The sequence below is a fragment of the Hydra vulgaris genome, chromosome 03 (assembly GCF_038396675.1).
Source record: "Hydra vulgaris chromosome 03, alternate assembly HydraT2T_AEP".
Taxonomy (NCBI): Eukaryota; Metazoa; Cnidaria; class Hydrozoa; order Anthoathecata; family Hydridae; genus Hydra; species Hydra vulgaris.
Window position 1 is genome coordinate 44377417 of NC_088922.1, and position 12925 is coordinate 44390341.

The 12925-nt window shown below is 24.9% G+C and overlaps 1 protein-coding gene across 1 annotated transcript in view; it reads right to left on the minus strand.

Annotated features, from left to right (window-relative positions):
- Positions 1-12354, minus strand: part of LOC101237115 (huntingtin) — a 108662-nt gene extending 96308 nt beyond the window's left edge. Inside the window, exons 1-6 of the mRNA XM_065793347.1 lie at positions 12159-12354; positions 10924-11007; positions 10063-10183; positions 7575-7634; positions 7082-7161; positions 6818-6956 (exon numbers count right to left, since the gene is read on the minus strand). Coding sequence (XP_065649419.1) covers positions 6818-6956; positions 7082-7161; positions 7575-7634; positions 10063-10183; positions 10924-11007; positions 12159-12271 — 597 coding nt within the window. The 5' untranslated portion in view covers positions 12272-12354. The remainder of the gene's footprint in view (positions 1-6817; positions 6957-7081; positions 7162-7574; positions 7635-10062; positions 10184-10923; positions 11008-12158) is intronic.
- Between the last annotated feature and the right edge of the window lie 571 nt (positions 12355-12925).

The following is a 12925-nucleotide window of genomic DNA, read 5'->3' on the forward strand; positions in this document are numbered from 1 at the left end:
TACATACAATAAACATTAAAAATGAGTGAAGCACAACTTAGGTCAATGAAAAAGGAACTTTTTATTATAAAAGAGGCAAAACCAGCTATATCAGGTATAAACATTTTTATTAATATTGGAATTATAATGAGTCATTAGTTGCAAAAAAATTTATTTTATTTATAAAATATAAATTTTTCTATTTAGATATACAACTTCCAACAGGCTTGGATATACTTCAACATTTAATATATAACCAACAATGTCGATCTGTATCAATATCAAGTATTATTGCTTGTCCCCCTAAAAAAAAATTTTCTAGATGTTCGGAGAGTTGTTGTGAATGTATTTTGTCTAAAATCAAGAGACCCTGGATTAAAGCTGGATTTGATGTGTTAACTGATTTAAGTTTAGTTAAAAAACTTTTTAAATTGCATAAGTCCTATTCTAACTTGAAAAAAATGCAAAAAGGGGAAATAGTGGTGATTTGGCTAAACAAAACGAGTTTGAGATTGAAATAAAAAAACTTTTTTGGGCTGGTAATTCTAATCTCAAAGACACAATCAGTAAAGATAAAAAAAGATCACTAAAAGATAAGATTGAAGATCTAAAATTTCTTGAAGATCAGGAAAATGAAAGAAAGTTTGTTATTGGTTCAGAGGATATTAAATATAGAAAAAAGGTATTCGATCTTTTAATTAATTACTTTAGATCTTTCTCAAGCTCTGTTAATTCTTTTTTCCACTAATTTTAAAATTAAAAACTAAAACTACATTTTTCTGTTAATCAGGCAAAAGAAAGCATCAGGAAAAAAAATCGTTTACAGCCTAAGATTTTGAGAGATGATGTACCCAACATTGAACTTATAGACACAATTCTAAGCAATGATTCTTCAATTGAATCTGATTTCGAGCCAGGTGATTGGTATCATATAGAAGTCTCTGAAAACCCAGACACAGTACACATTTGCAGACACATTGCAAAAATTCCAAAAGATGTTTTTGCTGGTAATGCTTCACTTACTGCTACAGCCTGTGATATATCACCAAATGTTTTACAGAAGGTAACAAATGCAATTCTATACCAATCAGGTGTTGATCTTAAAGAAGTTAAAAGCAGTCAGTCTACCGCATATAGAAAAATGAAAAAAGAAAATGAAAACATGGAAAAAATTTCAAAAGAAGATGTTAAAGCAGCCATAGATGCATCTCCATATCCATGTATAAATCATTTTGATGGGAAGACCTTGTTTGAGCTAAACAAAGGGAAAATGTTAAAGAGGGATAGAATGGCTGTTTTAGTTAACATTAATGGACAGACTTACCTACTTGGAGTACCTACACTAGCGTCATCCACTGGTGAAGATCAGTTCTTAGGTGTAATGAACTTAATTAAGGAGTATCAACTTACGTCAAAAACTAGAGGAATATGCTTTGATACAACATCATTCCAACACTGGGACGAATAAAGGATCAGTTTCCAGAATATCTCAAGAACTGGATAAGTATCTCCTCCAAATAGCATGTAGGCATCATGTGACTGAATTAAGAATGCTTCACTTTTGGAAATTAGTGACCATTGAAGAAACTAGTGGACCTGATAATCCTCTTTTCAAAAAGCTTAAAAATATTTTTGAAGAACCTAATTTTCATGATTTTCAATACCACCAAACATAGATTTTTGAGAAGTAGGAAAAAAACCATATATTTTTAAACAAAAATGTAGGCCTATATACATTTAGCAGAAAAAAAAAAATTACCCCTCCCTCAAGGCGCCCGAAAATTACCACTTTTCGGTCAATTTTCCCCTAAATTTTTAACTTCAGGGGGGGAAAAAAGTGATCGGACAGTGCTCAAACTTTGCGAGGCTCATTTTTTTATACATTTGCCCCAAATTTAGGGGGAATGGTTTTTTAGATTTGAAAATTCACTTTTTTTGAATACCCCTATTATATATATTTATACCCCTATTATATATATTTATAATATTATACACATACAGTATTGGCTATTAATAAAAATCCATCATGTTAATGTAGTATGGATATAAGATTGAAATTATACATTTTAAAAATTAAAAGAGATTTTTTCTTAAATTTTTCTATTCAAATAAATCAAATGACTACTGTATAAACTTATTATAAAGTAGTAATAAATAAAAAAATTAAAAACTAAAATATTGAAATGAAAACAAGTGTTCATATGTATCAAAAAAAAAAAAATGTGGCCAAAATAAACAAGACTTTAATGTTGTTTTCTTCAAACCATTGCTTGCAAATCTTAGCAGTATGACATGGAGCATTATCTTGTTGGAAGATAATTTTCGTGTCTTTTCGGAAAATGTCAATAGAAGGCATCAAATAATTATCCAATATGTCTAAATATTTTTGAGAATCAAGCCTTCCATCAAATAGTTTGAAGCAACTGACACCTTCATAGTTCATACAGGCCCAGATACCTATACCGCCACTACCTTGTTTTGTTCTCTACATAGAACAATGGGGGCGCATTTTTTCATGTGGCGTTCTTCTCAGCATTACTTGGTTTTTTCTTGAATCAACCTCAACGTTTATTTTATCGCTGAAAAGTGTTGTGCCACATGCTCTTAGACCAAATTTTATGAGCTAAGCACCAGTTTTTTTTTGATTTCTGATGTTTTTTTGATAGATATGGTTTTTTGCAAGCAACTCACCACATATAGTTGTGTTTTTGTAGTACTCTTCTAATTGTTCGAGCACTAGTAACAACACCAGAAGCTTCCTGCCATTTTCGACTTATATCAGAAGATGATAACTTTCTATCTTTTTATTATTATGTAACGATTATGTGACGACATCATTTTGGAAACCCATGTTCAATTTCTTACGCCACAAAAAACTCTCTTTAAAGAAGCTCTTACAAAGAACATTATATCCCTATATATATATATATATATATATATATATATATATATATATATATATATATATATATATATATATATATATACATATATATATATATATATATATACATATATATATATATATATATATATATATACATATATATATATATATATATATATATATATATATATATATATATATATATATATATATATATATATATATATATATATATATATATATATATATATATATATAAATATGTTCCCGGGTAAAATAATAAACCAATATTCTAAAACTCTGGAAAATTTTGGGATTTTTTTTTTTAGTACCAATGGAATTTAATAACAAACCATTTAACTTTACCCTCAAAAATAGATTTTTTTGTTTTCGGGACCATCAGAAGATCACCTAATGTTATTGCATACTTGTTCAAATTAATCACTGTGTGATCAAATTTTAATTAAAATTATAAAAATTTCAAAGGTTTGGAACTATTTTGATTTTAAAAAGAATGATGAGGCACAATGCAAACTATCCAAAATTAATATTATTCTAAGGCAATTAACCGTTGGGTTGAAAGATATTTAGAGATAATCCGCAATATTATTTTAATTAAAGAATGTGAAGGTGAATTGCTAAATAAAAAACGTTGTGTTCAATCTACAATTGATTCTATAATTAAAAAAAGTTTTATTAAGAGTAAGTGCAATAGCTGAATCAGATCAAATTAGTGAGTTGCTTAATGATAAAGGCTACAGTCTACCAAAATCTAAAACAGATGTCATGAACCTTAGACAAGCTAATACTTATTTTAGATTCAAAAACTCGTTGACATTTATTGCTGGCCATGATTCACAACTGACATTCATTGCTGGCCATGATTCACAACTGTCATTCATTGCTGGCCATGATTCACAACTGACATTTATTGCTGACCATGATTCACAACTGACATTTATTGCTGGCCATGATTCACAACTGACATTTATCGCTAGCCATGATTCACAACTGACATTCATTGTTGGCCATGATTCACAACTGACATTCATTACTGGCCATGATTCACAACTGACATTCATCGCTGGCCATGATTCACAGATTTATTAAAGTTAAAAAAGCAGTTGGTAAATCTTTGGTAGATATCAGTTTAGAAAAACTCATGTTGTCTGATGATGAGCTGAAAGTAGTTTAAAGTTTAGTAAAAAGTCTTGAGCCAATTGTTTTAGGTTCTGAAATGATTTGTAGAAGAAAAGCGACATTATTAACAGCTGATGTTACATTAAAATACTGACTGACACATTATTATTAAAAAAACTTGATGCTCAAGATTGCTATTAAGCATTTAATCTTCAGAATGCTCTAGCTGAAAGGGTATGTCAAAGAAGGAAAAGTGATCTTGTTGGTTTATTAAGGTTTTTAGACAATCCACAGTCTTTAAAAAGTGATATGTATAATAACTTGTTTTGCATACCATATAAAACAGAGATGATAGCTATTGAATTAGCTGAGAGACTTTTCCCCTAAATATTATATATGGTATATTAAATTATTTCCCCTATATGGTATACTAAAAAATTTCCCCTAAATATTATAAATGGTATATTAAAAATATACCAAAAGTAGGAGATAAAATTAATGATAATGATAACCTTAACAATATTATGATTAATGATAAGCTTAACAATAGTAATGTCAGTTTAGAAAAGTCATCAGAATCAATGGCTGAAAGATTAGAAAAGTTTGTGAAAAAAAGCTAACTTTGTAGTCAATTGTAATAAGTCCACCATGCATCAAGAATTCAATTTGTTTGAAGCAACTAACAAAAGATCACATAATTTAAATATGCTTTATAATTCATGTTTAACTATTTTTATATACATACATACATATATATACATATATATATATATATATATATATATATATATATATATATATATATATATATATATATATATATATATATATATATATATATATATATATATATATATATATATATATATATATATTAGTAGAAAATCACTTAAAAATTTTTTCCATTTAACACTGTGTTTCATCAACAAAGATTCATCAGAAATGGATGATCAAATTAATAAAACTTCAATTTATACCAAAAATTAAATTACAGGAAGTTGCAAATGTCTTAACTACAGTAAATTTTCACACATTTGTGGAATTTGCTGACACTATTATAAAAAGAATTCTTTAGAAATGATTACTTATGCTATTTTTTTAAATGTTTTTTTAAAAAGGGTAGTTAATGTAAATATTATTTGAACTCATTTATTTTTATAGTTTTTTAAGAGAAACTTATTTTCGTGCCTACATTTAGAAATTAATTCCGATCTTTTGTTTAATAAGCATTCTTGATTTGCATGTGTAATTATTTCAAATTTTTCTTGTAGGCATAGTATGCATTTTTTGGAAATATTGTTATATGCAGGCGCTGTTTTAAGGATAGACCGATTCAGTATAAAATCATCAATATTTTTTTCTTTTAATTCCCATATATATTTTGACAGCATGGTGTCTTTTGAATACTTTTTATTCTTGAAAGATTGCTTATGATTGGCAAAACATTTTGCCAATCATAAGCAACCCATATGTTCTGTTTTTAAATATTCATTTTTTTTTTTTTTTTTTTATATCCTATTTTTCACATTAAAATGAGTTTCACATTGAATCTAAGTTTATTTTATTCTTCTTTTCTAGACAACATATTTAAAATAGAAGTTAGATTCATTGTTCAAGATTGAAAACCATATTTCTACAGATAAAAGGAGAAACTTTCAGAGTAAAAAAAAGACTACTTTTCTCATTTGCTTTCATCTCATCTGTAGAAATGTAGCGATTTTTAAGAGCAGTTTTAACAATGCATCAATCCTTTTTTTTTTCTTTTTTTTTTTTGTAGTTTTTCTCTTCCTTTCTAATTTAAACTGATGATGTTTGTAACAGTGCTATTCCACATACAATCTTGTTTGCAATCTATCAGTCATTTCAAATAACAAGATTTTAATAACTCGTCCTTTAATGACATCTTTTAAGACCATTTTTATCAGAATATTATATATTTGTATATCTAATCTAAAAAGTAGTAAATTTGCATATTGGATCATTAGTTTTGTCTCCTATTTTTTTTCTCTTTAATGAATACATATCCGCCTTTATATATATACAGGGTAAGGGTTAGGTTAACTCTGTCTATATAAAGTTTGTATTTCTATTTTATTGAAAAATAATAAAAAAATTAATAATGGCAAAAGTCTAAATATGAAATATTTGTTAAGAAAAGAAGAATAAAATACACTTTAATATGAAACTCATTTTTAATGTAAACAAAAGGATAAAATAAACAATAAATATTCAAAAAGGGGTCATATTGGGTTTAAACTTCAGTAAAATTCTTTCAAAACCCATTAAAAGTAAATTTTTCTTCAAAAAAAAGGTTGGACAGTTTTTTTTTTACCCATACTGCCGTATATATAATATGTAAATTATATATATATATATATATATATATATATATATATATATATATATATATATATATACACATACATATATATATATATATATATATATATATATATATATATATACATATATATATATATATATATATATATATATATATATATATATATATATATATATATATATATATATATATATATATATATATATAGAAACATGAGCCTTGCTGTTGCACAGAGAAATGAGTTATAAATCATTATATGCCAGTAATAAATAGCAATCAAATACATAAAGATATAATGCATTATACATTATATCTCAGCCCCTACCATTAAACCCTGCAAAATTTATTATTTAGCCAGAGCTGAAAATATTTAATATTTAATCAGAGTCCTGGTCATTTACAGGGTATGCCACTGTAACATCAAAATAGTTGTTTAAACATGTTATCTATTAAAAATTAGGTCTTACTTTTACATCATCTTCATTCATGAACTTCCCAATAACTGGACACAGCTTGCTCATCATAACACCTAGAGTTTCCTGAATTGCATCATCTTCTCGCTTTGCAATCTTTACAATACAAGGTAATAGGTTTGCAACATATGGTCTAGAAATACAAAAACTAAATATATCAACTATAAAAAACTAATAATATAAACAAAACAAAAAATTTCAATCTTTAATTTGATTAAGATTTTTAAAACTAAAATAAATTTAGATTAAAATAAAAACCTGCATTTGTTTGTATGAATCAAATAGCAAGTGTCCCCAAACCTTTGCATCGCAGCTCGCAATGAACGACTTGGACCATTCTGCAAATTTTAGGTAAATTTTATTAAAATACTAATTTATTACACTAATTAATGTAGAAATATTGTAGAAGTTCACCCATCAATCAGATCTAGGTTAAATTATGTTATGAAATTATGTTGTTAAGAAAAAATTTAAAACCAATGTCCATAAAAAAATAGAATTAAAATAAGTCAATTTTAAGCCACAAAGATTTTTTATGTAGGATAAACAAGATATGTTAGATTAAAAAAAATTTCAAAATTTTCAACCATCTTAATTGACCCTTAAAGAAAAAAGGAGCAATTTGAATAACTGAATAATTTAACATATTAACTTACGTATTTACTTATTAACTAACACTTCTATTAAGTTTACTACTATAATGCATAATAGATATAACATTTTTATAGAAAGTTTATGTTGGTTATAATACCTTTTTTATTTCTTTATAAAGTTCAACCTGGATCCTCCCAATATTTGAATGAAGAAAACCCTGCAGAACAAATATTCTAATAATATTAAAATTAAACTTTGAAACAATAAATTGTTTTTAACTTGAAATGTTGTTTACACTGCACCAATTTGCTTTAAACAGAAAGTCATGGAAACACAAAAATATTTGGCAAACTTTTAAACTATGTCAAGGTGTCTAGACTTTGTTCAGTTGAAATTTCATTTATAAATTCTAATAGGTTTTGTTTTTTATGTCTTCTTGGATCTAATCCAAGACTATAAAATGGACACTCGCATAATTTATCAACAACACCTATTCTTCCCAATTTTTTGTAAAACCTTGTTTTCAGGATTCTCCCAAAATTAAAAATTACAAACTTTTGATAGTAAACATTTTTTATTAAAGAATCATTAAAATTAAATTATTACATTATTAGAGAACAGAAAAAACAAAATTTTTTCAATGCATAATGACATATAGTATATATAGGTGTACAGTCATGGTCACCCAATGGCAAATGCCAGCCAAATCTTTTGAAGGACTATCAGAAATTTCATTTTGATGCAATTGAGTCGCCCAACTCATTTTTTTTTTTTCCTACTTGTTTTCCCCTTTTATTAATTCAATAACTCTATAAGAAGAAAGGTTTTTACAGTCAAAGTTAAATTTTTTGTTTTGCGTTCTAAAGAAGATGATTTTTGTCAGTTACATATTTTTGATGACTTTTCAGCTATCTAACATAATAATATTTAACATTTACAGTCTCAGTGTTAAAGTTTGTTTTATGTTTTTTCTATTATTTATTAAAACAAAATAAAACTGCTTGAGTGTTAAATTGTTTTAAAGTTAAAATATTAGTTTATGTTTAGTTAGAAAAAAATAATAAAAATAAATCTGTAAACTAAATACCTCAATGTACATGGGCCACAAGCATTACATTTTTAGTGATAACTTATTTCTATTATAAATGATATAAATAAAATTTAAAATCATATATTTTCTATAAATAGTATTTACAAAAACTTTAGAAACAAAAAAGTCATTAGTTAAAATTTACTTTTAAAGAGCAAATGAACTTAGATCGCATAAAATTGCATTGTCGCTCTTTCACTTTGAACTATCTATTTAAAAGTTGTTAAAACTTTTTCAGTTAAAACTAACTTAAAAAGAACAAATTAATTCGATTATTATAAACTTGTTTTGTCGCTCTCTCACTTAGAGTTTTTTCAGCATTATTTTTTGATTGTCATACTTCGATAGACTTTTTTCATTATCATACTTCGATAGACTTTTTTCATTATCATACTTCGATAGACTTTTTTTATTGTCATACTTTGATAGACTTTTTTCATTATCATACTTCGATAGACTTTTAAAGAAAAAGGTTATAATTAGAGATTTCATTATTTAATAAGTTCAAATATTTAATATACCTATATTTATAAGCAATAACTTTTATATTATCAATATTTTTAAACCATTATTAAATACTGTTTAAAGATATACAGTAAACAATAAGTTTAATCATTCATTAAAATTTACTTAAAAGAACAAATTAATTCAAATTTTGTGCTCTTAATTTAGCATTAAAAAATCAAAATGAAATAAAAATTTTTTGAAGAGCAAAGATACCAAAGTTGATAATGATAGTACAAAGCAAAGTTGATAATGATAGTACAAAGCAAAGTTGATAATGATAGTACTATAATAATAATGATAAAAGCCATTTTTGAGTTTCGTTTTTTTGTTTTATTGTCTTAAAATCATTAGTATTCTTGCAAACTTTATTCATTTTTATAAAGACTTTATTGTGTGAAAAAAATATTTCTAAAAGAAGTGCTTAAAGCAAGTGAGAAAATTAAAGTCATTCATGCCGAAGTGTTCTTTATCTAGATTAGAAGAGTGAATATTATCAATAGTTTTTAATAATTATTTAGGTTTGAAAAAATATTTTCTAGTTAACCCATAACACTATATTCAAAAATGATTTATGTGTACAAGAAATATGCTAAATGCAAAATTTAAATAAAAATGGCGATGGACAACTCAAAACATTAGCAGGTGGCTAAAAACTCAAAACATTAGCTAAATTTTGACTCTCAGTCCCCTGGCAGGCAACAGACCATGATCCAACTGTATAAATACCATTAAACATGAAAAATATAAATGTTACATATGTAAACAACGATTATTTGTATTAACAATATGCCATTGCATACACATCGGATATAAACTATTATAAACACTTTTACAGGGTGTTTCATTGGAAAATCAAAAAAATCTCCAAAAAAAGATGCAGTTTTATTTTGTTTTCAGTTATTTCCTAGTTAGATTAACATAGTCTATTAGTCAAATATTTTTCCATTACCATGACATTCAACTTAAAACATCTAAATTGATGCAATGTCTATAAATAACAAGATTTTACAAAATATTGTATACAATATTTCAAAACATATTAGCAAACCTTCATTATTTTGTTGAGACATTCACCAGCTAAGAGTCGCACATCTGCTTCATTGTCATCACAACATATCAAGAGCAATTCAATAGCCTGAGTAAACAAACGAGGAAAATCACTGATATCCCTAATAACGAGGAAAATTAATTATATTGCTAATAACAAGGAAAATCACTAACATCCCTAATAACAGCAAAAATCACCTAAATCGCTAATAACAACAAAAATCACATATATCGCTAGTAATGAGGAAAATCACATATATCCCTATAAACGAGGGAAATCACATATATCCCTATAAACAAGAAAAATCATCTATATACCTATAAACAAGGAAAATTACCTATATCCCTATAAACAAGTAAAATCACATATATCCTTATAAACAAGAAAAATCACCTATATACCTATAAAAAAGTAAAATCACCTATATTCCTATAAAAAAGAAAAATCATCTATATACCTATAAACAAAGAAAATTACCTATATCCCTATAAACAAGGAAAATTAGCTATACCCCTATAAACAAGAAAAATCAGCTATATCTCTATAAACACCTTTATCGCTATAAACAAGGAAAATCAGATATATTCCTATAAATGAGGAATATCTATATCCTTAATAATAAATTTCAATAGAAGATTACTCTAAAAAACTAGAATGATTACTTTTTTATCATTGAAAATACTTCAGTTATTAAAGGTTATCTGAAAATAAATTTAAGTTTTGAAAATAACAATTATTAACTTAATATAATCCTAATTTGTATAAAATTGTGAAATTTAATTCTAAAAAATGTAAATATAAAAAAATTTAATTCTAAAAAAACTAAATATAAAAATAAAGAGCAAAAATAAGTCCACATACTTTACACTAGACAATGGTAGGAAATCTGCTATTGTGTTGCAATGGCTGATTCTTTCTCGTACACTTAACAGTGCATCCTTTTTTCTATAATAAAAAAAAGTTTACTTTTTTAACTTTAGTTTAAATTTTTTATAACTTCTATGTTAACTTAATAAAATGAGATGCAAGTCACTGACCTCAAAGATTGTATGTATTGTATGTATATATAAAAAAAAACTTTAATTACAATCATTTAAAATCAAAGTGGAACAAGTCTGATTTTATATATGTAAAGTTTTTGAGCTTAGTGCTCAGTAAACAAGTTTGTGGCAAGGCGCTAGAGTTGATTCAGATTTTTATAGTCCTGCCTAAGATGAAATGACTGGGTCTAAAATTTTGATAAATGGATTTTTTTTTTCATTTAAATTAAAAAAAAAAATTAAATTACTTTTATTCGATCTTTATATATTTAAATAGGTCTCAAAATACTCTATGAATTTAAAGAAAAAAATGTATAATAAAAATTTTCTTAAAAATTTGTTCTTTTTGAATTCACTTATTTCATGCACATTTTGCACATTTTTCTAATTTTTTTCACATACTAACACAAAGCTAATACATATATACATATATATATATATATATATATATATATATATATATATATATATATATATATATATATATATATATATATATATATATATATATATATATATATATATATATATATATATATATATATATATATATATATATATAATCTATTTAAATATATTTCTATTTTTTTTTTTTTTTTTTAGTTTTAGATCTCCCATTGTTGTACTCTGGCTTTAGATTGTTTAAACAATAATATAAAAATTTACCTAAAGACTTTTGATTTATTTTTTGCTTTGTTTCTTTAACTAAATTCTTTTCAATTGTTTTTCGGGCTATAGCTTAAGCTTGTATGGCTGCTACTTACTTGCAGCTGTTACTTGTTTTTGAATTTGCACTTTATAAATTTTACAGCTATGGTTTTATAAATTACAAATCAAACAGCAATGGTTTTCTTTACAAATATCAAAGATATTTGTATAGAATTTTATTTTTATTTTGCTGAATTATTACTACTTAACTAATAATAAATTAATATTAATAATAAAAGTATTATTTAGATAATAATAAAATATGGAAATATTATTTAGAATATAATAAACAACATACGTGTATAAACAGTAATTTGTAAATATGGATATAAATACTATTATACATACTTAATTACAGCTCCATCACTTTCTGAAGTTTGGACTTGTGTAAGAGTATTTGTTGATTCTTGGAGATAATGAGTTCTCAAAGCCTCAAAAGCTTTAATAATCTTATCAGCCATCTTTTATCTAATCTGAGCATTTGCAAACTCTTTTGAAATATAAATTTTATTTATTCACCTGTAAAATAATTAAAACAGTTAGTAATGTAAATATCAATCAATCAATCAATATATTTTTGAAATATTTGGTTTTACATTTCAAGGTTGTTTACAAATAGTATAAACTACTAATATAAAGTAAACACCTAATGACAATGATTAAAATAGTAATGGTGATAATAATAAAAATAACATGTTATTTTAACAATAGTAATAATAATAATATAGTAATTATAATAATTTAAATAAATCGGTGTAATTTTCCATACATCAATCGTTTATACATACAAAGTTACAGTTACAAACAGTAATAAACTGACAAAACGTAACAACTAACAATGACATAAAAATAACTGTTGCTAAAAAAAATTATAAGGATTTAGTAAATGTATTAATCATAGTTTTGATTTTCACTTATAATATAATAACCAAAATATATTGCAAATAATATGACTAAATAAATAGATAAAATATAAAAAGAAAAACACTGAGAAAATCAAAATAAAAGTTACAACGAACATTACAAACGAAACAAAAAATTACCTTATATATTTTTGGCAAAAAAAGATAAAAAAAAAAACAAGAAAAAAACGACAAAATAAAATTAAAAACAAT